This window comes from Rhinopithecus bieti, unplaced genomic scaffold, assembly GCF_001698545.2.
Source record: "Rhinopithecus bieti isolate Rb0 unplaced genomic scaffold, ASM169854v2 scaffold_50922, whole genome shotgun sequence".
NCBI classification, from domain to species: Eukaryota; Metazoa; Chordata; class Mammalia; order Primates; family Cercopithecidae; genus Rhinopithecus; species Rhinopithecus bieti.
The window spans coordinates 863815-886107 of record NW_016820247.1 but is presented as its reverse complement, the minus strand read 5'-3'; the positions used below and the strand labels follow the sequence as shown (position 1 = coordinate 886107).

At 39.6% G+C, this 22293-nt stretch overlaps 1 protein-coding gene across 7 annotated transcripts in view; it reads left to right on the top strand.

The window, feature by feature from the left end:
- The window catches only part of FNIP2 (folliculin interacting protein 2), a 140446-nt gene that overhangs the window by 33582 nt on the left and 84571 nt on the right, over positions 1-22293 (top strand). For 2 of the 7 annotated variants that reach the window (XM_017859707.1, XM_017859706.1), the window contains exons 1-2: positions 5868-6451; positions 8605-8730. The exons of 2 other annotated variants lie outside the window; for them this stretch is intronic. In XM_017859707.1, coding sequence (XP_017715196.1) covers positions 6276-6451; positions 8605-8730 — 302 coding nt within the window. In that variant the 5' untranslated portion in view covers positions 5868-6275. Of the gene's footprint in view, positions 1-5866; positions 6452-8604; positions 8731-22293 lie in introns of those variants that run through there. 3 more of the 7 variants (XM_017859711.1, XM_017859708.1, XM_017859713.1) reach the window with 2 other exon arrangements.

Below are 22293 nucleotides of genomic sequence, written 5' to 3'. Positions count from 1 at the left end.
GTGGAGAGTTACACTGCCGGCCTGACCTGGCCCCCTCTTTTTGGTGTAAACGTTTAGATATGAAATAGTTACAAACACAGCTTTATTGTAGCTCTTCTGGGCCACTGTTTCGCTGTTTCGTTTATCAGGTTGGGGATTTCCTGGAGCCTTCACTTTCTTTTCCTTACCTCTGTATTGTCTGGATGCTGGTACCTGGTCAGATAGCCTTTCAGTAGCACTTTTTCAAAACAACGTATAATATGTGTACTTCAGAAATTCCTCTCATTGTTATGTATATTGCATTGCTGCTTGGTACTAAGCAAAGTTTCCAAATGAAGGGAAATTGTGAAGCTTTGTTTAAGATACTTTAAGAGGGTAATGGCTACGGCTGTATACTTTTGCTGGTTTTTATAAATATTAATGATAGCAATTATGTTGAAGGAAAAATAGTGTGAGTCGAATTGCACCCTTCCAGGGTGAGTGCTTTGCTTTTCCTTTCAGCTGTCAGAGATTGTTTTGCCTCTGACAATTCTCTTGAAATAAAGCTTGCAGAATTATTACAGATTAAGGACATCAAGTGACCATTAATGGCAAGAATTTTTTAAAAAAATAGTTTTACCCATTGTTTGTAAATAATACATGCCTATTATTAGAAAATTCAAAATATAAAATAATTTTAAAAGCATTCTGATCGTGGCTACTCAAAAGCATTCTGATATTGTTTTCTACCCTTTCTTTTTTCTGTTTTCTGATATTTCCTTTTCTACATTTAGTTTTAAAAGCATACTTATTATCAAACTGCATATACAATTTTATCCCGTTCTTTTATTTAACATAAGAATTTTCTATGTTTCACAGATTTTATGAAGATGTGCCACTCATTCATTGATTCTTTGAGTTATTGGGTGCCTTTTCTCTGTGCTCTGGGTGCCAAATGCTTTGCTTTTTAAAGTATGGAGACATGGGAGTAGAAAATCATCTATATTATAATTAGGAACTACACATCTTCCTGAATTTCCATGTAACTTTGATCTGGATCTGAAAGTTAAATTATTTCCCAGGTAGTTCCACATTTTAAATCAAAACAATAATACTGATTGATTTTTATTGTATATTTAAGCTAACTTTGTATGGATTAAAATATATATTTTTTTTTTTCACTCTGCTAGGAGTCTGTCCCTAGCTGAAGTGCTGGACTGGGAGTAGAGGGCAGAGCAGAATCCTGGGGAGGCGGTGGGGGCTGGTGTGCTCGGCTTCTGCACAGGGATTGTTTACAGGGGTGAGTGAGCAGGGCAGGGTTCATGGCAAGGTGTCCAACAAGATACTTAGTCACTCACAAAGCACATGACTTGGGCCTTGTCCTCAGAGGACCGAATTAGTGAGAATCTAAACATTTTAGGTGGCACAGAATATGAGATGTAGAAGAAAGAATTTGACTTATCAGTCAGTGATATCCAATTGCCTCCTCCTTTGCTCCTTCCCAGATCTGTCCCAGTGGTCAGGCGCAGACGTGGTATGAGGACGAGCAGGGTGGGCCCGCTTGTGAGCAAGGATGCCTGGATTTAAGGCCTGGCTCTGCCACTGAGAAATCATATACCTTGGGCCAGGTCCTTAACCTTCCTGTGCTTCATTCTCCTCATCTGTTAAGAGAAGATATTACTACTGCCTACTTCCTGTGGTTAAATGAAACACAGAACAACGCTTGGCACATAAAAGAGCACTCAGTGGATCTACCTAACTACCAGTATTTTCTACCCTATATGACTGAATTTATACATATTGACAAATTTCCTTAGCACTGAGCTCATCAGATGAGTTTAGATGGCCTTAGGGTAGGTATGTTATTGTTTGATCGCACACTGAACTGGTATTGTGAGGATGGCCTGCTGCTTAGCTAGCTATTAGGAACTATCCATGGTCACGTTTCTGAAAACAGCAAAGTATTGACAGACTTGGTTCCGATCCTGGATCTGTCTCCAAAGCCCGTTCCCCTAAAGTAGACTGGTTCAAAAAAGCTTTCACACCCCCTTACCTTAATCTACTTGCTCTAGGCTAGGAGGAGGACCTATTTTGTTTTGAATAAACTTTGATTGAATTATAACATACAAAACAGTGTACATATTCGGGTTGCTGTGTGTTCACAGTACCAGTACCGGGATCAAGAAACAGCATCCCATAACCTTTTTGTGTCTTTCTGGGACCATGCTTTGAAGTCTCTGGTAGAAAGATTTGTGATCATTTGTTCTTGTGCAAGGAGAGGGCATTATGGAAGATAGGGAATTACCCTGATAAAGAGGAGGATCAGTTGTGATGCTGTGGATCTTAAACCTCCCCCACTCCCTCCCATCCTGTATTTATTTCTCCATTTTTTCTCATTAATGTAATGCGAATATCAGAGAAAGAGGGATTGTGGTTTTTTTTTCTTTCAAGATTGGACATAGTGAGAAGAGAAAGATTCTTTATTGCAAGATTCATTAAATGAGAATAATTAGAATGGACTTTTAGGGAGCTGTATTAAGTCTTAGATTTTTCTCCTCCAGACTACGTTTCTCAATTGTTGCTTTTGAGTTAATTTTTCATTACATATCATGATCATTGCTTTTCATCATGTGAAGAATGTAACGTCAAGGAATTACAGAAATGCATGAATACTTACCTAGAAACTTTCGTGACTTTAATTCTCCCAACTCTAAATTAGGCCTGGGAATGGGCTTTTTCTCAGATGTCAAATCTTGAATTGGAGGTGGGTCCTGGCAGCACTGCATCCGAAGGTTTTGGAGAGGAGTCTGGCATCACAGGAGACAGAGTTGTGATTGATTAGAGATTTTGGCCACAGAGAAAACAGGTCTTGAGTACCAGATATTTGCCTTTGATGATCTAAATGATACTGTGCTATTTATTGATTCTTAAACTTGGCACTCTTCTGTAGGACCACTTAATACCTGGCATATCAGATTGGAAACAGTACAAATAGCAGCTTTAAAAAATTAAAGTAATAGTCTCCCTTCCTTACATATACCACATGGATTCATCATGCTTTCATACTTCTGTGGTCCTCCCTTCCAGTGTCTTAGAAAAAGTTCATCAATATTGTGAAAGTAGCAGCGGTGGCAGCAGCAGCTCCAGTCAATAACCTATTGAACTGCATGTGGGATGTGGGAGTCTAGTCAGTGATTGCAGACACTTTTGTAAATGTGTAAACTTTGGATAACCTGAATTATTTTCTATGATACATGGATGAACTGTAGAAAGGAAATAGATAACTTGGCCATGTGTAGGGTTACAAATACGGTGGATGATAAATTGTAATATGCATAGTATTTAATATTTAAGAGCAGGCACCCAGCATGATAATGAATAACAGTGTGAATACCTCTATAAGTGTATGATTCCATTTTAGGAAAGAAAAGATTGAGGAAAAAAGGGAGACTGGATTGAGGGAGAGAACAGACTCTTAAGCATAAAAGATCTACACATACCTCCTCTTAGTTACTCTCTGAGTTGCTCTCATGTCTCAGAAGAGTGTTTGTGATGGTACAATTCTGCTTTTTCCACTTACTGAAGAAATTGTAGAGCTCCTATTTAAACATAAGGAAATTTGAAGTCATATAGAGACATCCCCCTTTAAATATAATAGTTGTGGTTTTGTTTTTCATTTCTACTTTACTACATTTTATCAGATTTTGAACTGTGGAATTAAGGCTTATTAGCCGAGTAACAGAGGAAATGGCATTTTCACTTTTAAAAAAATCTAAAAATCCTTTCTGTTAAGATATCATGTTGGTCTCACTGATTGGAGCAATCACAAGATATTAAAAGCCTCTATGGGAGCTTTTGCTGTAGTAAATGAGGGAAAGGGAGAAATGGAGTGTGAGTGCACAAGCAACCTCCTGATCAGACTGTATGCATCTGACTGTCTGACTATGAAAGAAGCACACTGCTTGTGACAGTTAGATTCATATCATAGTTTTCTTGTTTTGTTTTGTTTTTAGATGGAGTCTCGCTGTGTCGCTCAGGCTGGAGTGCAGTGGCGCGATCTTGGCTCACTGCAACCTCTGCCTCCTGAGTTCAAGCGATTCTCCTGCCTCAGCCTCCTGACTAACTGGGACTATAGGCATCCACCACCACACCTGGCTAATTTTTTTGTATTTTTTTTAGTAGAGACGAGGTTTCACCACATTGGTCAGGCTGGTCTCAAACTCCTGACCTCAAATGATCCGTCCACCTCAGCCTCCCAAAGTGCTGGGATTATAGGCGTGAGCCACTGCGCCTGGCCCATATCATAGTTTTAATGCAAATATTTAGTGTTATTAAACCAATTGGAAAGTATCTGTTGGACATCTGAAATGGATAAGGGACCTGCATGAGGTACAAAAATGAATGTCAAGACCCAGACTAATATGCAAAGAATTTATAATCTAGTTAGTATCATAAGAGAAGTATTATACACTTTTTCACTTTTTTTTTTTTTGGAGACAGGGTCTCTCTCTGTTGTCCAGGCTGGAGTGCAGTGGTGCGGTCGTAGCTGACTGCAACCTTGGACTACTGAGCTAAGTGATCCTCTCACCTCAGCTTCCTGAGTAGCTGGGACTACAGGTGCATGCCACCACTCCTGGCTCATTTTCTAAGTTTTTGTGGAGATGAGGTCTTGCTATGTTGCCCAGGCTGGTCTTTAAATCCTACTTCAAGTAGTCCTCTCGCCTTGACGTCTCAAAATACTGCAATTATAGGCATGATCTACAAGTGTTTTTTATAGTGCTTGCATAAGTAATCTTTTGGTTCTCTGTTAAAAAGAGAAACTGACTTTAAAGGCAGTTTGTGGGAAGAAAGAACTCATGATCAGTGGCTATGGCAGTTAAGTTTTAAGTTCAAAATGTGTTCTTCTTGGGAAAAGGAATTCATTTTCTTCTAATCTGGTTTTATCTTGATATTATCAATTTAGCATGTGCCACAGAGAATTCAAGTTGTCATACGTGTGTTGCAATTTTTATTTCTCAGGAGAGGGTGAATTTCAGCTATTTTTTGAGTTCATGTTGAAGGAATTTTAGGGATTATATATATAAGAATGTCTGAAGGTAATTGAAGGCCCTGCCATGACATTAGTTTTTCTCACACTTGTGGAGTGAAATGCATGGATACCATATATTAAAAGTAATGGCAAAAACCGCAATTACTTTTGCAGCAACCTAGTACAAAGGTACATTTACAAATTGCTGAAGCCCAAGGACCAGACAAGGTTCATCAGATTTTAGGAATCCATTAATGTTTTCTTCACCAAATTCCAGGACTAAGAAAAGGAAAAGAATTGGGGCAATCCCTTGTAGTTTTGTGTGTAAAGATTTGACCTGTATTCCAAGGATCTTGATTTTTATTTCTAATAAAAGATAAATGTTTTCTTTGTGAACCCACAATCCTGTTGATTCTGTAGCATTGTTCTCCTTTTTCAGATGAAGAATATTAGTGTCAGAAGTCAAAATTGAGCTGCTTTTGTCCTCAGGTTGGGCTTTCTCATTTGAATATGCCTAGGAATTCAGTGCAAGAGTTCCGAGGGTTTATGGCTGCTCGTTATCATTACTTTTTTTTCTTGTATTAAAGCAAGGATACATCCCTAATCTGCTTCCCACCTCCCCTTGTCATCTATACATTAAGTCCTACATTTGGCTGTTGTGGGTAACCATCCCTCACTTGTTGTGGGTAGAATTTTGCAAGATTGCAGAGTTAAGACCTGTCAGCTGACACTGGCTCACATGAGAGCCATTAAGAGGGTGGTGTGGCCAATGTCAGAGCAACCTTGCAGCTGAAGGCAAGCCACTGCATTGCCCAGAGCCATATGAACAGGTCTTGTGACCAATTAATCGACTACTACATAATCTCCAGCTAGGGAGCACAGATGGAGTGAGTCAGTCCAAGCTGCTCAACCTGTTAAGTGTCTTGTCTTTGCTAACTGGAGTGTAAGCTTAGGAACAAAAGTAGGACTTGTCTATGTTTGTAATAGGATTGCAGACAGCGTGTTTTATGATGTGATAGATGGATCTGACTTCCTAAATTATTGGCAGGCCTAATTTACGTAACAGATGAATGCTCCACCTTTTTTTTTTTTTTTAACCTGTGAAAGGGGAAATTAGTGCGCTGCTGCCAGGTAGCTTTTCTTACATACTGTAAAGGGAGTGAAATGATTGTTTAGAACTGCTGATCATTACGGAATATTCCTCACATAACAAAGGAACTTCAGGATTTGTCTCCAAGTCCATGTTGATGGTCAGGATAAACCGGAAGAACATTAAACCGCTCAGGAGATGTGTGGCGGCACAGCGAAGACCACAAACCAGCCAGGGAACTGGCAAGACTCTGCCAGATGTGTGAGTGATGCCGTTCCTGGTGCTGGGAGGATTTGCAGGGCGCTTTTATGCACAAAGATTAAAAAACACGCCGGGGTAGACAGGAGCACTGACCACACGGAACTCGACAACAGGTTTGAAACTTTAGTCCTGTTTCAAAATCTCACATAATTTTGTATTTAATTTACTGTGTACTATAAGGAGATAGAATTGTATTGATCTGAAAGTTGTTTCTCGTAAGTGCTTCTAAGTAAGAGAAATGGGGTTATTGGTGGGTGTGCGGAGTCAAGTCCCTTCTCTTACAGAAAAGATGTAAGCATGGGTATTTTTTAGTGACTATGGTGATTCCACTACCCATCTGTTTTCTTCTTTTCATTACCTCTGCTGGAGCCAACTCATAAGAAATGTTTACATCTTTGTCCCTTGAAACTTGGATGAAACTGTTCACAGTAATTATCAGGAAAAAAAGGTGCAGTCCTGAAGTACCAGCACAGTTAGTAGACGGGGCTCAGGCCTGGGCATTCTCAATTCATAGTCTGCATGGTGACCAGGTGGTTGTGCTTTTCCAATTGGAAGCAGGGTGGTCAGAGAGACCCAGTCTTCCTCTGGAAGACCCTTTCCATGAGAAGGATGTTATGAACAGCAACTTTTAATAATGGAGCTTGTCTAAAAAGAATAGCATACTTGTAATATTCTTTTTGGTTTATTTCATCCACTTTGGAAGAATTTATTAATTTTATTATTAGTGGTACTTAATTGAAACACTATTTGTAAAGAATTTTATTGCATATCAATAAAAACAAAAAACTGTTTTGAGAATTACATTTCATTCCAAATTCTTCCATAGATAGATAGTAAGGAGAGCTAAAGGTTAATGATTAGTGTAAAAGCGAGTTTATAAGTTCATTTAACCTGGGCATGGTGGCTCAAACCTGTAATGCAAACACTTCGGGAAACTGAGGTGGGAGAATCACTTGAGCCTAGGAGTTCAAGACCAGCCAGGGCAGCATAGCAAGACCCTATCTCTACAAAAAAATTTAAAAATAATTAGCAGGGCATAGGGGCATGCATCTGTGGTGCCAGCTACTTGGGAGGCTGAGGTGGGAGGATCACTTGAGCCCTGGAGTTATAGCCTACAATGAATTGTGATTTTACCACTACACTCCAGCCTGGGCAACTGAGCAAGACCCTGTCTCTTTAAAAATAATAATAATAAAATAAATTCACTTAAAATATTTTTTTCTTACAGAAATTTTCTCAAAATTAACATGTCTCATCAACTGTTTATCCCATAAGTATGTTTCTTAGTTTGGCTAAAAATAATCAGGATATAGTTTTATCATGTAAAATCTTTGTCATTTTAAAATAGAAACTTAATAAAACAGGGCAACAGAGTGAGACCTCCATCTCTAAAAAAGAAAAAAGAAACTTAATAAAATGGGATGTAGTCCATCACAGTGTAAGCGCACGGTAGGCTGGAGAGTGAGAGAGAAGTGAGGAACTTATTTTACAAGTGTTAGGTCACATGCTCTTCATTCAGTTAAAGAGATCTGTTTGTAGAGGAGGAGGTAATGATATGGTACACTAGAAAAATACATTTGAGTGTTCAGATAAGAATTTCACTTTTATACTATCTGTTTTTATCTGTTTCTTATCAAGAAAGGGCAGCTGAGTGATAGGAGAGAGTAACGGAGTGACGCTCAAGTTTATCTGAATCTTGATCCCTAGCCCTGGGTCCTGCCCAGGAGCCTCTAACCCTGGGCCAGTCTCCAGGCTTTTCTTAATCTCACTCTCAACTGCTAAACTATGTAATTTGCTGGGATTATTTTAAAAATTCTTTTTTCTTCTGAGTTTCTTAGATGTAGTAGTAGGGCCTTCTGTATTCCCTATTTTTGTTATTCTATAGAATTCTAGATCCCCAGATAGTTATTTAGGATGAAAGGTGAGGAGTGAATGTCCACATAAGAAAATAAAATGCAGGGCCAGTTTTTAAAAACCTCTAACATTTTTGATATGAGCTGCTGCTTCTCACCTTCAAAGTGACACCTTAAACTTTAACATTTTCATACCTGTTATCCTCTTTCCTTATTTTAACTTCCTTTAGATTTACTTCTGTAGTACTGAGAATTTTTTTTAGAACTTTGTACAATGATGACATATATTTGTCAATTAACTGGAATCCATCTCTAGTCAGATGATGTACTGTGGTAGACCTCACCCACTTTCTATTCTCCTTACTACAATCTTGGAAACATTGCTTACTTGCAGTTTTGTGCTTGGTTTCCAGAACTTCTTTAGGAATTGGACCACTTGTGGGTAGAAGCGAATTATTGACAGGCGCTTGCACTGAAGGACCTGGCTCCAGAGTGCTCATGAGTTATCTGTTTGTCCAAGTCATGTGGCAGTCAAGTAGGTGAGACTTCCAATCTCTTTTTGCTCTTTGATATCTTAACTCAGTCGTTCCAAGTGGCCTTCTTAGTTCAGCACACTGACAAGCAGGGTTTTTTTTTCTTCTTCTTCTTCTCATGATGTTCCAGTAACTGAAAAGATGAAGAGAAAGATTCCCCAATTACAATAGAATCATGTCATATATGTGATGACAGCCACAGTGTAAAACAGACGGGAACAGTGCAGAAAGAAACATGTTGATCGTCTCATTGTGGTTCATGTAGCATGACACATTTCAGGATAGGAGTTGTCCTCTGCATCTCCATTTCCATTCCCCCCAACCTCTATGAAGGCAGATGTTGGGGTTCAATTCATTTCACAAAATTCTAGCGTCAACAAAAAACTACTAAGTTTGATGAGAGGCGTCTTAAATGGCATGTCAGTAAAAATTCCTTGCTAAAACTCCCTTCAAATCTAGTGACTCTTTGCTGAGCACTGTGGCTTTCATGCCTGTAATCCCAGCACTTTGGGAGGCTGAGGTGGGCGGATCACTTGAGGTCAGAAGTTCAAGATCAGCCTGGCTAACATGGTGAAACCCCATCTCTACTAAAAATACAAAAATTAACCGGGTATGGTAGCAGGTACCTGTAATCCCAGCTACTTGAGATGCTGAAGCAGGAAAATCACTTGAACCTGGGATGCAGAGGTTGCAGTGAGCCGAGATCATACCACTGCACACCAGCCTGGGCAACAGAGCAAGACTCCATCTCAAAAAAAAAAAAAAAAAATCTAGTGACTCTTAAATATGATGCCAGGTATATGGTATCATCCTCAAATAATTGCTTCCAATCCTCTTTCTTAAAATACTGACTATAGCAAAGCTGTCAACAACTTTTGAGTTTTTCAAACTTTCCCGGCAAATTAGCAAACAAAATCCACAGGGCTGTTTATATGAGAAATCTGGGACTTGCCAAACATATCTGTGAATCATTGTTGCTCTGGTGGCAAGAGAAAACTTGCCATGTCTTTAGAGTATACCCCTTACACACTGAAAAGGAACTGAAACAGAGCACTTCAGAGTCAATTGTGCTTTACAGTTTCATATCTTGACATTTGATTTCAGAAGAAATTCTCTGTACTGCTTTAGAATCACCAGGATGATTCTAAATGAGTATAGATATTCATCTTAGATACATTTTTAGATGAGATAGTTCTATTAAAAAAGGGAACTCCTTAGATTGTGGTAGTTACTTAACAAGAAAGTAAGTACAGAAACTTGAGTGCATTTTTTCCCTGGTGAGCTGCTTCACATAGATAAGCTCACCATGATTTTATGACTAGTCTTTATTTATAGCAGTTGGGATTACTGACTAGGAAATATAAAAATAGTTACAGATTTAGAGAGAGATATGCTAAGGCAACAGACCAAAGAATTCTGAAGAGTATAATAAAAGGTCATTAAAAGTAAGTGTAATGCAGGTTTGTAGGAGTGGAAAGAATGTTTCTCACTGCCTGTGGCTCCTGGAAACAGTGTGAAAACCGCTCTACCCTGATGCTACTTAATAGAAAATGTAGCAGTTGGACAGGTTGAATGAAGTGGGTAGAGAGAAAAAACAAACCCTAGTCAGCTGATGGTCTTGTGCTTTGTGACAAGCTTCACAGAGAGGTCGTAAATGGTTGGGTGTGACTCTGATGCGTTGGGTATTGCGGTCACACGTTCTTCTGCGCTTCCTGCATTCCTTCCCTTTTACTGATTTTATGTACCATGAGAATTTTTCTTTGACTAGTTAGAAGAGTTTATTTCTGCTGGCCGAGGGTAGAGATTTTGAGACGTAATTCCAGACTGATAAGAGTGAATGAATCAAGGAATGCAATGTCATGTCTGATTTAGGGTTCAAGAACATTTGTCTTTTCCCTCTGAGGATACATCACTTACTAGGAATAAATCAGCAATCTTAATATAGGAGATTTTCGTAGATGCTAACAACTGACATCAGCTTTTGTCTGGGTCATATTTGGATAAGCTTTGATGACATAACAGGGTAAAGCACTTGTTATTAGTCACCATAGCTAACTCTGTCCAGAATGACAGTGTTCCAGGCAGAAGATGAGGTTAATCCAGCTCTGGAGTCTTCTGAAGCCTTTTTTCCTCAAGTTGTGCTCAGCTCTGTGCTGAAGTGGAATGCTGGCTGAACTGGTACCCCCCACCATCCCTGTGGTTCTCCTGTTATGACTCCTGTGGTGAGTCAGGCTCTGGCTTAGCCTTATCCTTTTATTGTTATAGTAACAAAAGCCAAATAATTGCTGAACAGTGATGTAGCAAGCCCTGGTGGGAATTGGCGAGAGCAATAACTTGTGACCCATCTAAGATTATAACTGTCAAAAGTCACCAAAGAGTATCCAGCCTGTGGGTTATAAAAACACCAAGGTTCCTGGGAATTTTCTTCTCTTTTATGAGTTCCCAAGGGGATATTGAGGTACCAGGTGTACATCCATCCATCAGCCTTATGTCTTTAAGGGTTTAAGAAAGGTTTTTTAAAAAACTACTTTAGGTTTTTACAGAACTGATGTGAATGAAAATCCTTTTTTCTCACTATGCCATATCCTTTCACTTTCATGCCTCACCCTGTCCAAAGACAGAAAAAGGAACTTATTTGACTTAAGCTATTTTTCCACTTACTTTCAGCTCTAGCATATGAGAACCTAGACTTAATGCCAGATAAAATGGAAGGGCCTTTGACTTGGGGATCTTCTCTACCCTGGTTTTATGATCTGAGGGTCTTCTCTGCCTTGAAATCACTCTTTGGGAACATCATCTCATCTCTCTGTTTTTGTTTTCTAAATAATAATAATAATAATAATAATAATAGAATGGAATGGTGTTTCCTGAGCCTCAACTTCAGATCCACTGAACCAGATTCCTGGAGGTAGAGCTTGTGAAGCTTTGTTGATTACACACACACACACACACACACACACACACAACTTCTGGGGTAATTCTAACGATGAGCCAAACAACTTGGGAACCAGTGGACAGGTAGTGTCTGACACCCCTTCCAGCTAACATTCTGATAATCTGTCGGTGATCCATGAGTCCTGAAGTTAGAGAAATTTAAAAGCTGGGCTTTGGGTAATCAAGGGAATCAGAAATAGCTCAGTGGTAATCTTTTTCCACGTGAGCGAACAAGCCACATGGGTGTTTGAGGAAGTACATTTTCAACAGAGGGAACAGGAAGTACAGAGATCTTAAGGCCGGAACATGCCTGGTGTGCATTCTAAAACGAAGAATATTGCCTCAGGGCAAAGATGATTTGGATTCAGAAAGTAAACGATCCTTCGTGGGAATGTGAATGGGATGGAGGTGTGCTGGTGGATGGTCTAGCAGCTGCACACTGTGATATGAGAGGGAGGCAGAGGTTGCTGCCCCTAATATCTTTCCCACTGGACCTTGCTTGATAGCTGAAACTCCTATTACTAAATTCTCATTTCTTTGTATTTAAGCATTGTTCTCTCTAGGCAATAACTAATACCTTACTGTGAACTATCTTAGGGGAACATTCCTCTCTCAGTAGGAGCAAGACCACGTGACAGGTGGGTGCATTCTGTGGAGCAGTGTGTGAGGACTGACCCTCCTTTTTCCAGCCAGGTGGCTAGAACAAGGAGGAGACGGCCTGTAATTCTGCTGAACAGGGACAGAATTGATAGCCACATCTGAAGCTCGAGTTATGTGTCCTTGGTTCTCATCCTTACAGGATATTCTGTAGCCAACCGTAACAGACAAAAGTGATCTTCAGAAAATAATCCTGTCAAATTTTTAAACGAGTGCTTATTCCTGAAAGTTTCTAAATTTTAAAAGTTCCTTTGACAACTGAAATTAAAATAATTTTTTGCTTTAAAAAAATTTTAGAGCAATTTTAGGTTCACAGCAAAATTGAGCAGAAAGTACAGAATTCCCATGTACACCTTGCCCCCACAGTATCAACATCCCATACCACAGTGATATATTTGTTACCATTGAGGAATCTGTATTGACACATCTTTATCACCCAAAGTCCATAGTTTGCATTAGGGTTCATTCTTGGTGTTGTATATTCTGTATGTTTTGACAAAAGCATAATGACATGTATCCACTATTCATACTAGATAGTTTCACTGCCCTAGAAATGCTCTGTGCCTTGCCCATTCATCCCTCCCTCTCCTCTAGCCCCAGGCAACCACTTGTCTTTTTATAGTCTCCATAGTTTTGCCTTCTCCAGAATGTCATTTGATTAGAATCATACAGTATGTACCCTGTTCATATTGGCTTCTTTCACTTAGAAATATACATTCAAGGTCCCTTTATGTCTCTTCATAGCATGGTAGTTCATTTCCTTTTTAGCACTGAATAATATTCCATTGATTATCTCTGAATCAATGTACTGAAGGATGTCATGATTGCTTCTGTGTTTTGGCAATTATGAATAAGGTTCCTCAACTCATTTGGATAAATAACAAGGAGTCCCATTGCTGGATTGTAAGGTAAGAGTATGTTTAGTTTTGCAAGAAACTGCTGAACTCTTTCAAAACAACTCCACCACCAGCAATGGATGAGAGTTTCTGTTGCTCCACATCCCCACCAGCATTTGCCATTGTTAAGTGTTCCAGTCTTTGGCCATTCTACTAGGCATGTAGTAGTATTTCTTGTTGTTTAAATTTGTGTTTCTCTAATGACATACAACGTGAATCAACTTTTCATATGCTTATTTGCCATTTATATTATCTTTGGTGAGGTGTCTATTCAGGTCCTTTGCCCATTTTTTCATCAGTTGGTTTGATTTCTGACTGAGTTTTAAGTGTTCTTTATTTTGGATAAAACAGTTCTTTATCAGATATATTTTTTGTGAATTTTATCTCAGTCTGTGGCTTGTCTTCTCATTCGCTTGACAGTGTCTTTATTAGAGCAGAAGTTTTTAATTTTGATGAAGTCCAGCTTCTCAATGATTTCTTTCATGGACCACGCCTTTGGTGTTGTATCTAAAAATCCTTCGCCATGCCCAAGATTGTCTATATTTTCTCCTGTGTTATCTTCTGTGAGTTTAGTAGTTTTGCTTTTTACACTTAGGCTTGTAAGCCATTTTGGGTTAATTTTGTGAAGGACGTAAGGTCTATGTCGAGATTGGTTTTTTTTTGTACTTGGATGTCCAGTTATTCCAGCACCGTTTGTTGAAAAGATTGCCTTTGCTCCATTGTATTACTGTTGCTCTTTTGTCAAATATTGATTTATATTTATGTGGATTTTTTTCTGAAGTCTCTATTCTGTTCCATTGATCAGTTTCCCTATTCTTTTGTTAATGCCACACTTGCTCCTTCTCCTCCTCTTTTTCTTCCTTTTCTTCCTCCTCATACTCCTCCTTCATTTAAGAGATAGAGCCTCACTCTGCCCAAGCTGGAGTGCAGGTTTTTACACCTCAGAAGGACATGCAAAGGAAGGTCCTGGAAGGAAGAGAATGTTATCCTAACCTGTTTGCTACTGGTATCAAGGTGATAGTGCAGTCAAGTTGGATGAGCACAGAATTTGGAGTCAGGAGACTTTGATTTTAGTCCTGACTTAGCCACTTACTGGACATAACCTTGTTAAAGTCTCCTAACTTCCGTGTAAAACATCATATAATACAGACTCTCACAGGACATTTGAGAAGGTCAGCTCAGGTGAATTCTGTAAAAGTGTTTGGTAAACTCTAAAATATTAGGCAATTATTTGTGCATGTGCTGTGCAGTTCTTATCACCAGCCTTCCCCTGCCCACATTCAAACACCAGACCTTCTGGAGTTGGTATCTCTAGGCTCTGCGTGAATTATGCAGTAAAAAAGGCAGTTATTTAATATGATGGAAATCCATCTGATACACCACTAGAACAGCAATCACAAACTGAAAGACATAGATGGGTTTAATAAATGAGAAAAGGGATTGCATTTTTAGAGAGAAACTTTCTCCTGTCCTTGGGGGAGGGAGGGGATGAAGAAGGACAGGAAAATGTAGTGTACGAGTGTTGAGAAGAAAGCTCAATAAATGCCATTGTTTAGGCCAAACTACATATTTGAAAACTGAATCTGAATGCCTGGAATTCATTAAGGTGGTTTCCCTGTAGGAGTTCACCCACTGCCTCATGCTTCAGCTACCAAGAAGCCTCTTAAAGGAAACAGTAGTTAAGGGGTTTGTCTTAAAGCAGTAATAGATTCTTTGGGTTTAAAAAAAATAGGCTGTTCCTATTGTCCTCATCTTTGTTGTTTGTTTTTACTTTTTCAAGAGACAGTATAGTCACATGGCTTAATATTCAAAAGGCACAAAATAGTGGTGCATGTTGAGAGCACAATCACAGTGTGCCTGGCTCTGTGTTAAGTGCTTTACATTTAGTCACCTAAACAGCACCTTGTAAGTGGAGTTATATAGGAGATAATACTATTATATTATCTCCATTTTGCAGATGAGGCTATTGAGGAACAAAGAGATTAGGTAACTCACCAAAGTTACATAGCTAAGAAGAGGCAGAGGATAGGACCTGAGCCCAGGATGCCTGGGTCCAGTCTGTACTCCTTCTCACTGTGCTGTTTTGATGGGTGTGTATTACATAGTGCAGAGAAAGCCTTTCCCTTTGCTCTGTAACGCGTGTAGAATGAAGAGTCTTCTGCTTTCTTTTCCATCAGTAATCCAGCTTTCTCTTTTTTCTTTTTTTCTTTTTTTCTTTTTTTTTGAGACGGAGTCTCGCTGTGTTGCCCAGGCTGGAGTGCAGTGGCGCAATCTCGGCTCACTGCAAGCTCCGCCTCCCAGGTTCATGCCATTCTCCTGCCTCAGCCTCCTGAGTAGCTGGGACTACAGGCGCCCACCACCACGCCTGGCTAATTTTTTGTCTTTTTAGTAGAGAGAGGGTTTCACTGTGTTAGCCAGGATGGTCTCGATCTCCTGACTTTGTGATCCGCCTGCCTCGGCCTTCCAAAGTGCTGGGATTACAGGCGTGAGCCACTGCGCCCGGCCCAGTAATCCAGCTTTCTACTCCAGAGTCAACTAGTATTACCAATTCATTGTATTTCTTCTAGAGATAGTGTATGCATGTATAATAAAACCCAGAGTTCTCTACCCCAATTTTCCTTTTCTAGGCTTATGGTAGCATTCTATACACAATATTTTATACTTATTTTGTTCCAGTCAAAATGTTTTGGAGTTTATTATGTACTTACCTAAGAAGCTTCCTTATTCTTTGCTGTGTCGGTGTAGCACTCCCTTGTATGGATATACCATAATTTATTTAATCATCCTGCTGACAGTTTGTTTCCAAACAGTGCTGCAGTCATTACCTTTTTGTACATATCATTTTGGACCTGTGCAAATTAATCTGTAGGATTCATTCCTAGAAGTGAACTTGCTTGGTCACGAGTATATTTTTTGTTTGTTTGTTTGTTTAACCTCTTTTAGAGATAATATTTTACAACCTAAGATAGGTGACAATTGTCTATTTATTTTGGTTCTTTCGTTTTGCAAATGAGAAACCTTATACAGAGAATCATGCTTTTCACCTCTGGAAACTTCTTGGAAAATAGAAGTATTACCTTGTCTGAGTACAGTTTAATTAGATCTAGAAGTGATATATGAGGTAGTGTCTTGAGTATATACTTTGAAACTTATTCATTTATCTATTATTAGTATATGATTTCCCTGGAAATGGGGGAGGGGAAAGATATGACATCATCTTGATGCAAGTTACCTTTTATAATTGCATAGCAATTACATATTTCAGTAATCCAGGAATATAATCATGTGTTGATGGCTTTGGTTATGCTGACAAGGGTATGAAAGAATTAACTTGGCCAGGCACGGTGGCTCATGCCTGAACTCCTAGCACTTTGGGAGGCCATGGTGGGCGGATCACTTGAAGTCAGGAATTCGAAACTAGCCTGGCCAACATGGTGAAACCTCATCTCTACTAAAAATACAAAAAAATTAGCCGGGTGTGGTGGCAGGCACCTGTAATCCCAGCTACTTGGGAGACTGAGGCAGAAGAAACACGTGAACCCGGGAGGTGGAGGTTGCAGTGAGCCGAGATTGCACCACTGCACTCCAGCCTGGGCAACAGAGCGAGACTCTGTCTCAAAAAAAAAGAAAAAAAAATAGCTCAGTGATTATTGAATTAATATGTGCATGGAGATGAACCATAAAGCTTTTTTTTTTTTTTTTTGTCAGTTTGGCTATTTTAAGTACAAGTAGTTTCTAGTTTACAGATATCAGAAAAGAATAAATCATGCACATTTAAGAATTAAGGGAACCATTTTAGGGGAAAATGGGCCATTTATAGAGATTCTGTAGGGGTTTTTTGTTTTGTTTTTGCAGAGTCGGAATCTCACTCTATTGCTCAAACTCCTGGATTCCAGCGATCCTCCTGCCTTGGCCTCCCAAAGTGTTGAGATTACAGGCATGAGCCACTGCACCTGACCTCTGTAGGTTTTTTAAGGAGAAAAAAGGAAGGAATTATTAACAACAGCAGCAACAACTCTGCAAGGGGCAGAATCTTGACTGCCACAGTAACCTGCCCACTCAGCGTCCCTCTCACCTCAAAAGAACTTGTACTTTTCCCCTTTAGATTTTGTGAGCACCTTTTGAAAGTTCTGTTGATTAGAGCTGTGTTGATATTAAGATGCTTATTGAAGTACAGATTATGTTGCGAAGGTTTAAGGGATAACATGTAGTAATAATGTAGGTTAATTCATTAAGATTGCTTTCCTTTTGGTACCTGAGATCACCTATTCTAAATCACACTGTGCACATTTAATAGATAACTTGGGATTATAATGTGTTAGAATAGAATTGGAAGCACCAGACCTTTAGGTATAATTTTAGTCCCACCCCATTTCCCATTTTTTCTTTTTTCTTTTTTCAGACAGTGTCTCACTCTATTGGCCAGGCTGGAGTACAGTGGTATGATCTCAGCTCACTGCAACCTCTGCCTCCCGGGTTTAAGCGATTCTTGTGTCTCAGCCTCCCCAGTAGCTGGGATCACAGGCACCCACCACCACGCCTGGCTAATTTTTATGTTTTTAATAGAGATGGGGTTTCACCATGTTGGCCATACTGGTCTCAAACTCCTGGCCTCAAGTGATCCGCCTGCCTCTGCCTCCCAAAGTGCTAGGATTACAGGCGTGAGCCACCGTGCCTGGCCCCACTCCATCCTTTTATAGAGGAGGAGATGCTGGATTAAGAGGTGAAGAAGTGACTGAGATGGGACTGTGGGATCCTGCCTCCAGCCTGGGCAATCTGACATCCAGCGGAGTGCTCCACTATTTTGTCTATGCTGTGGTGGCCCCAGGGCAGTGGAATGTGGGTAGTGGTGCTGTAAGTGCCACACACAAACTTTACCTGTTTTAGAGTTTTACTTGATGTGATCCTGAACTCAAAAAGGAAGGAAGAAATTCTGTCTTTTCCTCTCTGTACTTTGTAGTTCCTTGTTCATAGCACCCAAACCTTAGGCTGTATTGTGACACACACAATAACGTTTTGTCACTGCCGTGTGAACACATTATTTAAAGACGTATGTGGTTTTAACTTGTGACCTTTGCTACCATTTACACATTATTTTGGTAGCAAGGAGGGGGAAAACAAGTTCAGAGCTACAACTAACCTACTTACACAGAAACTTTTGGCTGTCATTTTTGTTAGAGATCAGTTATATTCAGGAAAATGTGGGGAACCTGAAAGTTATTTATTCCAGTCTTTTGTCCTTTTCTCAGACATAGTAATCACTTAAGTGATCAACAGTCCTTTATCCTATAATTCCAAAATCCTAAAATTTCTGGAAAATCTTTTGGAATTAATCTGAACTGATGTGAGGCTGTTTATAGTCTCTATCTAATGCACTTAGCATTTAAGTGTTCATAACTTGGGCTGGTGAAATATTAATTTGTTTGTTTTGGAGGTTTGATTACATCTCAGCCCCTGGAGGAGGTATTATGTAATATGTAGTGTAGCATCTCTCCGATTTCAAAAAAAAAAATTCTGAATTCTGAAACATCTAGCCCCAAGGCTCTCAGTTAAGGAATTGTGTATCTGAGTAGATCTTTGAATTATGCTTTACAGTTTTAAAAATGCTTTCATAACTTATTCTCTGTTTTTCCTGACAGCCTTGTGAGGTAAATAAGGCAGATGCATTTTGGGAAAGCTCAGCGCTAGGGTTGGCGCGTTCCTAAAATCATCTGGGTTGAAGGCAGCAGAGCTAGAGTTAGAAGCCCTGTTTACCCTGGTGAATCCTAATCCATGTCCCAAGCATCATGTCCTCTGTGACTCACATCCATCCCTCACCCAACTATGTAGACTTGACCTCTTTATCCTGTAGAGTCCCCCTAAGTCCCTATAGACATTTATCTTGGCACCTGTAACAGTATAGTTAACTTAATATTTGTATGTTGGCCTTTCCATTCCCAGTTATAAGCATATTGAGGTAAAGACTGGATATAGTTAATTTCTGTTCCTGGTACCTCTCATGGTGCCTGTGTGAAGCCACACACTCAAAGGTGTGTGGAAGGAATGAACTCAGAAGTATGGTTTTCTGTTACAGTGCTCCTTCCATGCCTTTGCTGCTGATTAAACATATTTATTCTTTCATTTCACATTTTCCTTTACAAAAGGAATAAAGGATTTACGTATTACCTACTTTCTTAAAGATGGAAGAATTGCAGCCAACATGCAGTATAGCTCTGTGTTGGTAACATAACAGTGGACTACATTTAATTGGAATTGTTTGTAAATTAATATTAATATCTTTAGGTTATCAATATATATTAAAGCTTCTGATAAGAACTCTAAGTGCTTTTCACTATACTCCTGATCACAGGATAGCAACTCAATGGTGATTTTTTATGCGGTTCCTCAGAAATTGCTCTAGGCAATTCACACAGTTAAGGCTGTATAAGTGCAAAACAGTGAAAGAAAGGAGAGCCAACACAGTCTTCCTGAGAGTACTAACATAGCAAAAGATAAATGAATTCCAAATCTGTTACTGCCATCTATTTACATATTTTTTTTCTTGAAATAAACAGCTTTTTACTGGGTGGGAAATAATGTGTATTTTGTGCTGACAGGGTGAACTCTCATTGCCATGTCAAGCTTAATTTTCCCTTTTCTTCCACCCCCAGTCTTCCTTTATTTTCAGGGTGTAGCCCTTTGGGTCTCCCCACTCTTCTTGAGCAAACCTTTTGAGAGATTTCTGCTTGTACTTAGAAACTTTTTTGAGACAGTAAGGAAACGGTGGAGGTTGGCAGAGAAAAAAGAATATAGAATAGGGTTGAAGAGTGGTTGGAAAATGTCATGTAGTGCGTTTCATAGGAGCAGGGTTATGATTTGTTCACTGCTTTATCTCAGAATGCTTGCCAAGTAGTAGGCATGCAGGAATTGCTGGTTAAATGGATAGTATTTTGCCAGTTTTGTTGTCATCATGATTGTTTGTTTTTGTTTTGTTTCATTTTACCTTTTCTTGGACCATTGAAAGTTTCCTATCATTCCTGACTGTTTAAATATGTACCTTCTTATATCATAAGACTGTTCTTTAAACTCTTTATGTAAACTTATTTTTGACTGTGTAGGGTGGCTTCCTTGTGTGAGACCAAGAGGAAAAACAGAGATCATGCTTTTTTGACATGGGGATACCCATGACCACTTCTACTGTGATTCCTGTAAAAGTTCAAGAGAAGAAACAACACCCACACTAGAACTGGTCTCAAAGGATATAGCAAATCACCCTGCAGCATGTTATACAACTATTGCTCTTTTCCTTGTTGGCCTTTAATCCTTGAAACCCTGGATTTACGAGTCACTACCTCTGCATTTGCCCTGAAAATGGTCTTCTCAAACCACTTTAGTTGTCTTCCTAAAGCGCAGGTCAGATCATGTCATTCTGTTTCTTGGAATCTTGGAATTGGCACACCACAGCCTGTAGAGCAACAGATGCATTCCTTGGCATAACATTTAAAGTCCCTCACAAGTAGTCCTCAAGTGCCTTTCTAGCCTCATTTGCTGTGTGGTTCTTCTGCAGGAGACACATTCTAAGCACTCAGTGATATTGTCTTTTTGTGTTTGTGCTTTGCCCTAAGTCTGCAGTGACTTCCCTGTTCATTATTCCTTCTGTGTCTTTGTCCAGATTTTCTCCTTCTTAGGAGGACACCAGTCATTGGATTAGGGTGCCTACTAATTCAGTATGACCTCATCTTAACTTGATTGTATCTGCAGAGACCCTGTTTCCAAGCAAAGTCATATTCACAGGTATAGGAATTAGGACTTGAACTTGTCTTTTGGGGGGACACAATTTAAACTACAGTACATGTCTCTAGATATTTTAAAGAGAATTCTGTTTTCTGTGTTTCAGATCACTTGAACTCTAGTGCCTGTCATGTTTCAGGGAGGTAACTGAGACTTTGGTTCCTTGCTTTTCCACTCTTGATGAGTAGTTTCAGAAATAAGGCCTGGCTTCAAGTCTAACCAGGGAAATCCTGGCATCCTGGAATTTTAAAACCGAAAAGAGTCCATATAAGTCATTTTGCTTAAATTTTACAATAAGAAAAGGTAGACAAATCATCTTCTCTTACTGTGCCTGAAGGCATAAAGTGGACATAAATAATACCCTGATGCCAAGGACAGTGTTCATTCTTTATGTTCAGCAAAAACAGAGAAATGAAATAATTTGGATTAGAATAAGTTTCTCTGAAATGGTCAGCTATTTTAAGGCAAAAGCCCCAAGGCTTGTTTTCATACCCCTTTTGAATCATGCCCAGTGGCCCCAGTCATATGAAGAGATGTCCTCAGTAAAGCACCAGGAACTGTGGTCGGTGCTCTTGCAAGCTCCACAGTAACTGTTGGTTGAATGTAGAAGTGAATGTGAATATGAAGAGAATATGTGTGCCATGGAGCTAGCAATAGCTCAAGGCCTGTGTATCAGGGATGGCAGGGAAAGGGGTTGGGAGTGTGCTGGGAATTTCCATAGATAATCTCTTTTAATCTTCACAACAGGACCTATAAGTACTCCTAGGGGAGACGTTCCCAAAACTATAAAACTGGTGGGAAGCAGAGCTGAGATTGGATCCCAAGCCCGTCTCATTCTGAAGCACTGGTGACCTTTGTCCTGCCTGCCTCTGTTTCCTTTACCAAATTATGCAACTGTTTTTTCCTCTACTAATATTAAAATGTGAGTGTCTCACTGCACTTTGGGAGGCTGAGGCGGGCAGATTGCCTGAGCTCAGGAGTTTGAGACCAGCCTGGGCAACACGGTAAAACCCTGTCTTTACAAAAAATACAAAGAAATTAGCCAGGCATGGTGGCGCATGCCTGTAGTCCCAGCTACTTTGGGGGCTGAGGTGGGAGAATTGCTTGAGCAGGAGGTTGAGGCTGCGGTGAGCCCAGATGGTGCCACTGCACTCCAGCCTGGGCAACAGAGCAAAACCCTGTTTCCAAAAAAAAGAGATGTCAATGTCAAAATTATATTTATGTATTAAACCAAAAGTCGTATTCATATGGAAGAACAGAGTTTTCCTCTTTTTTTTTTTTTTTTTTTTTTTTTTTTTTTTTTTTTTTTTTT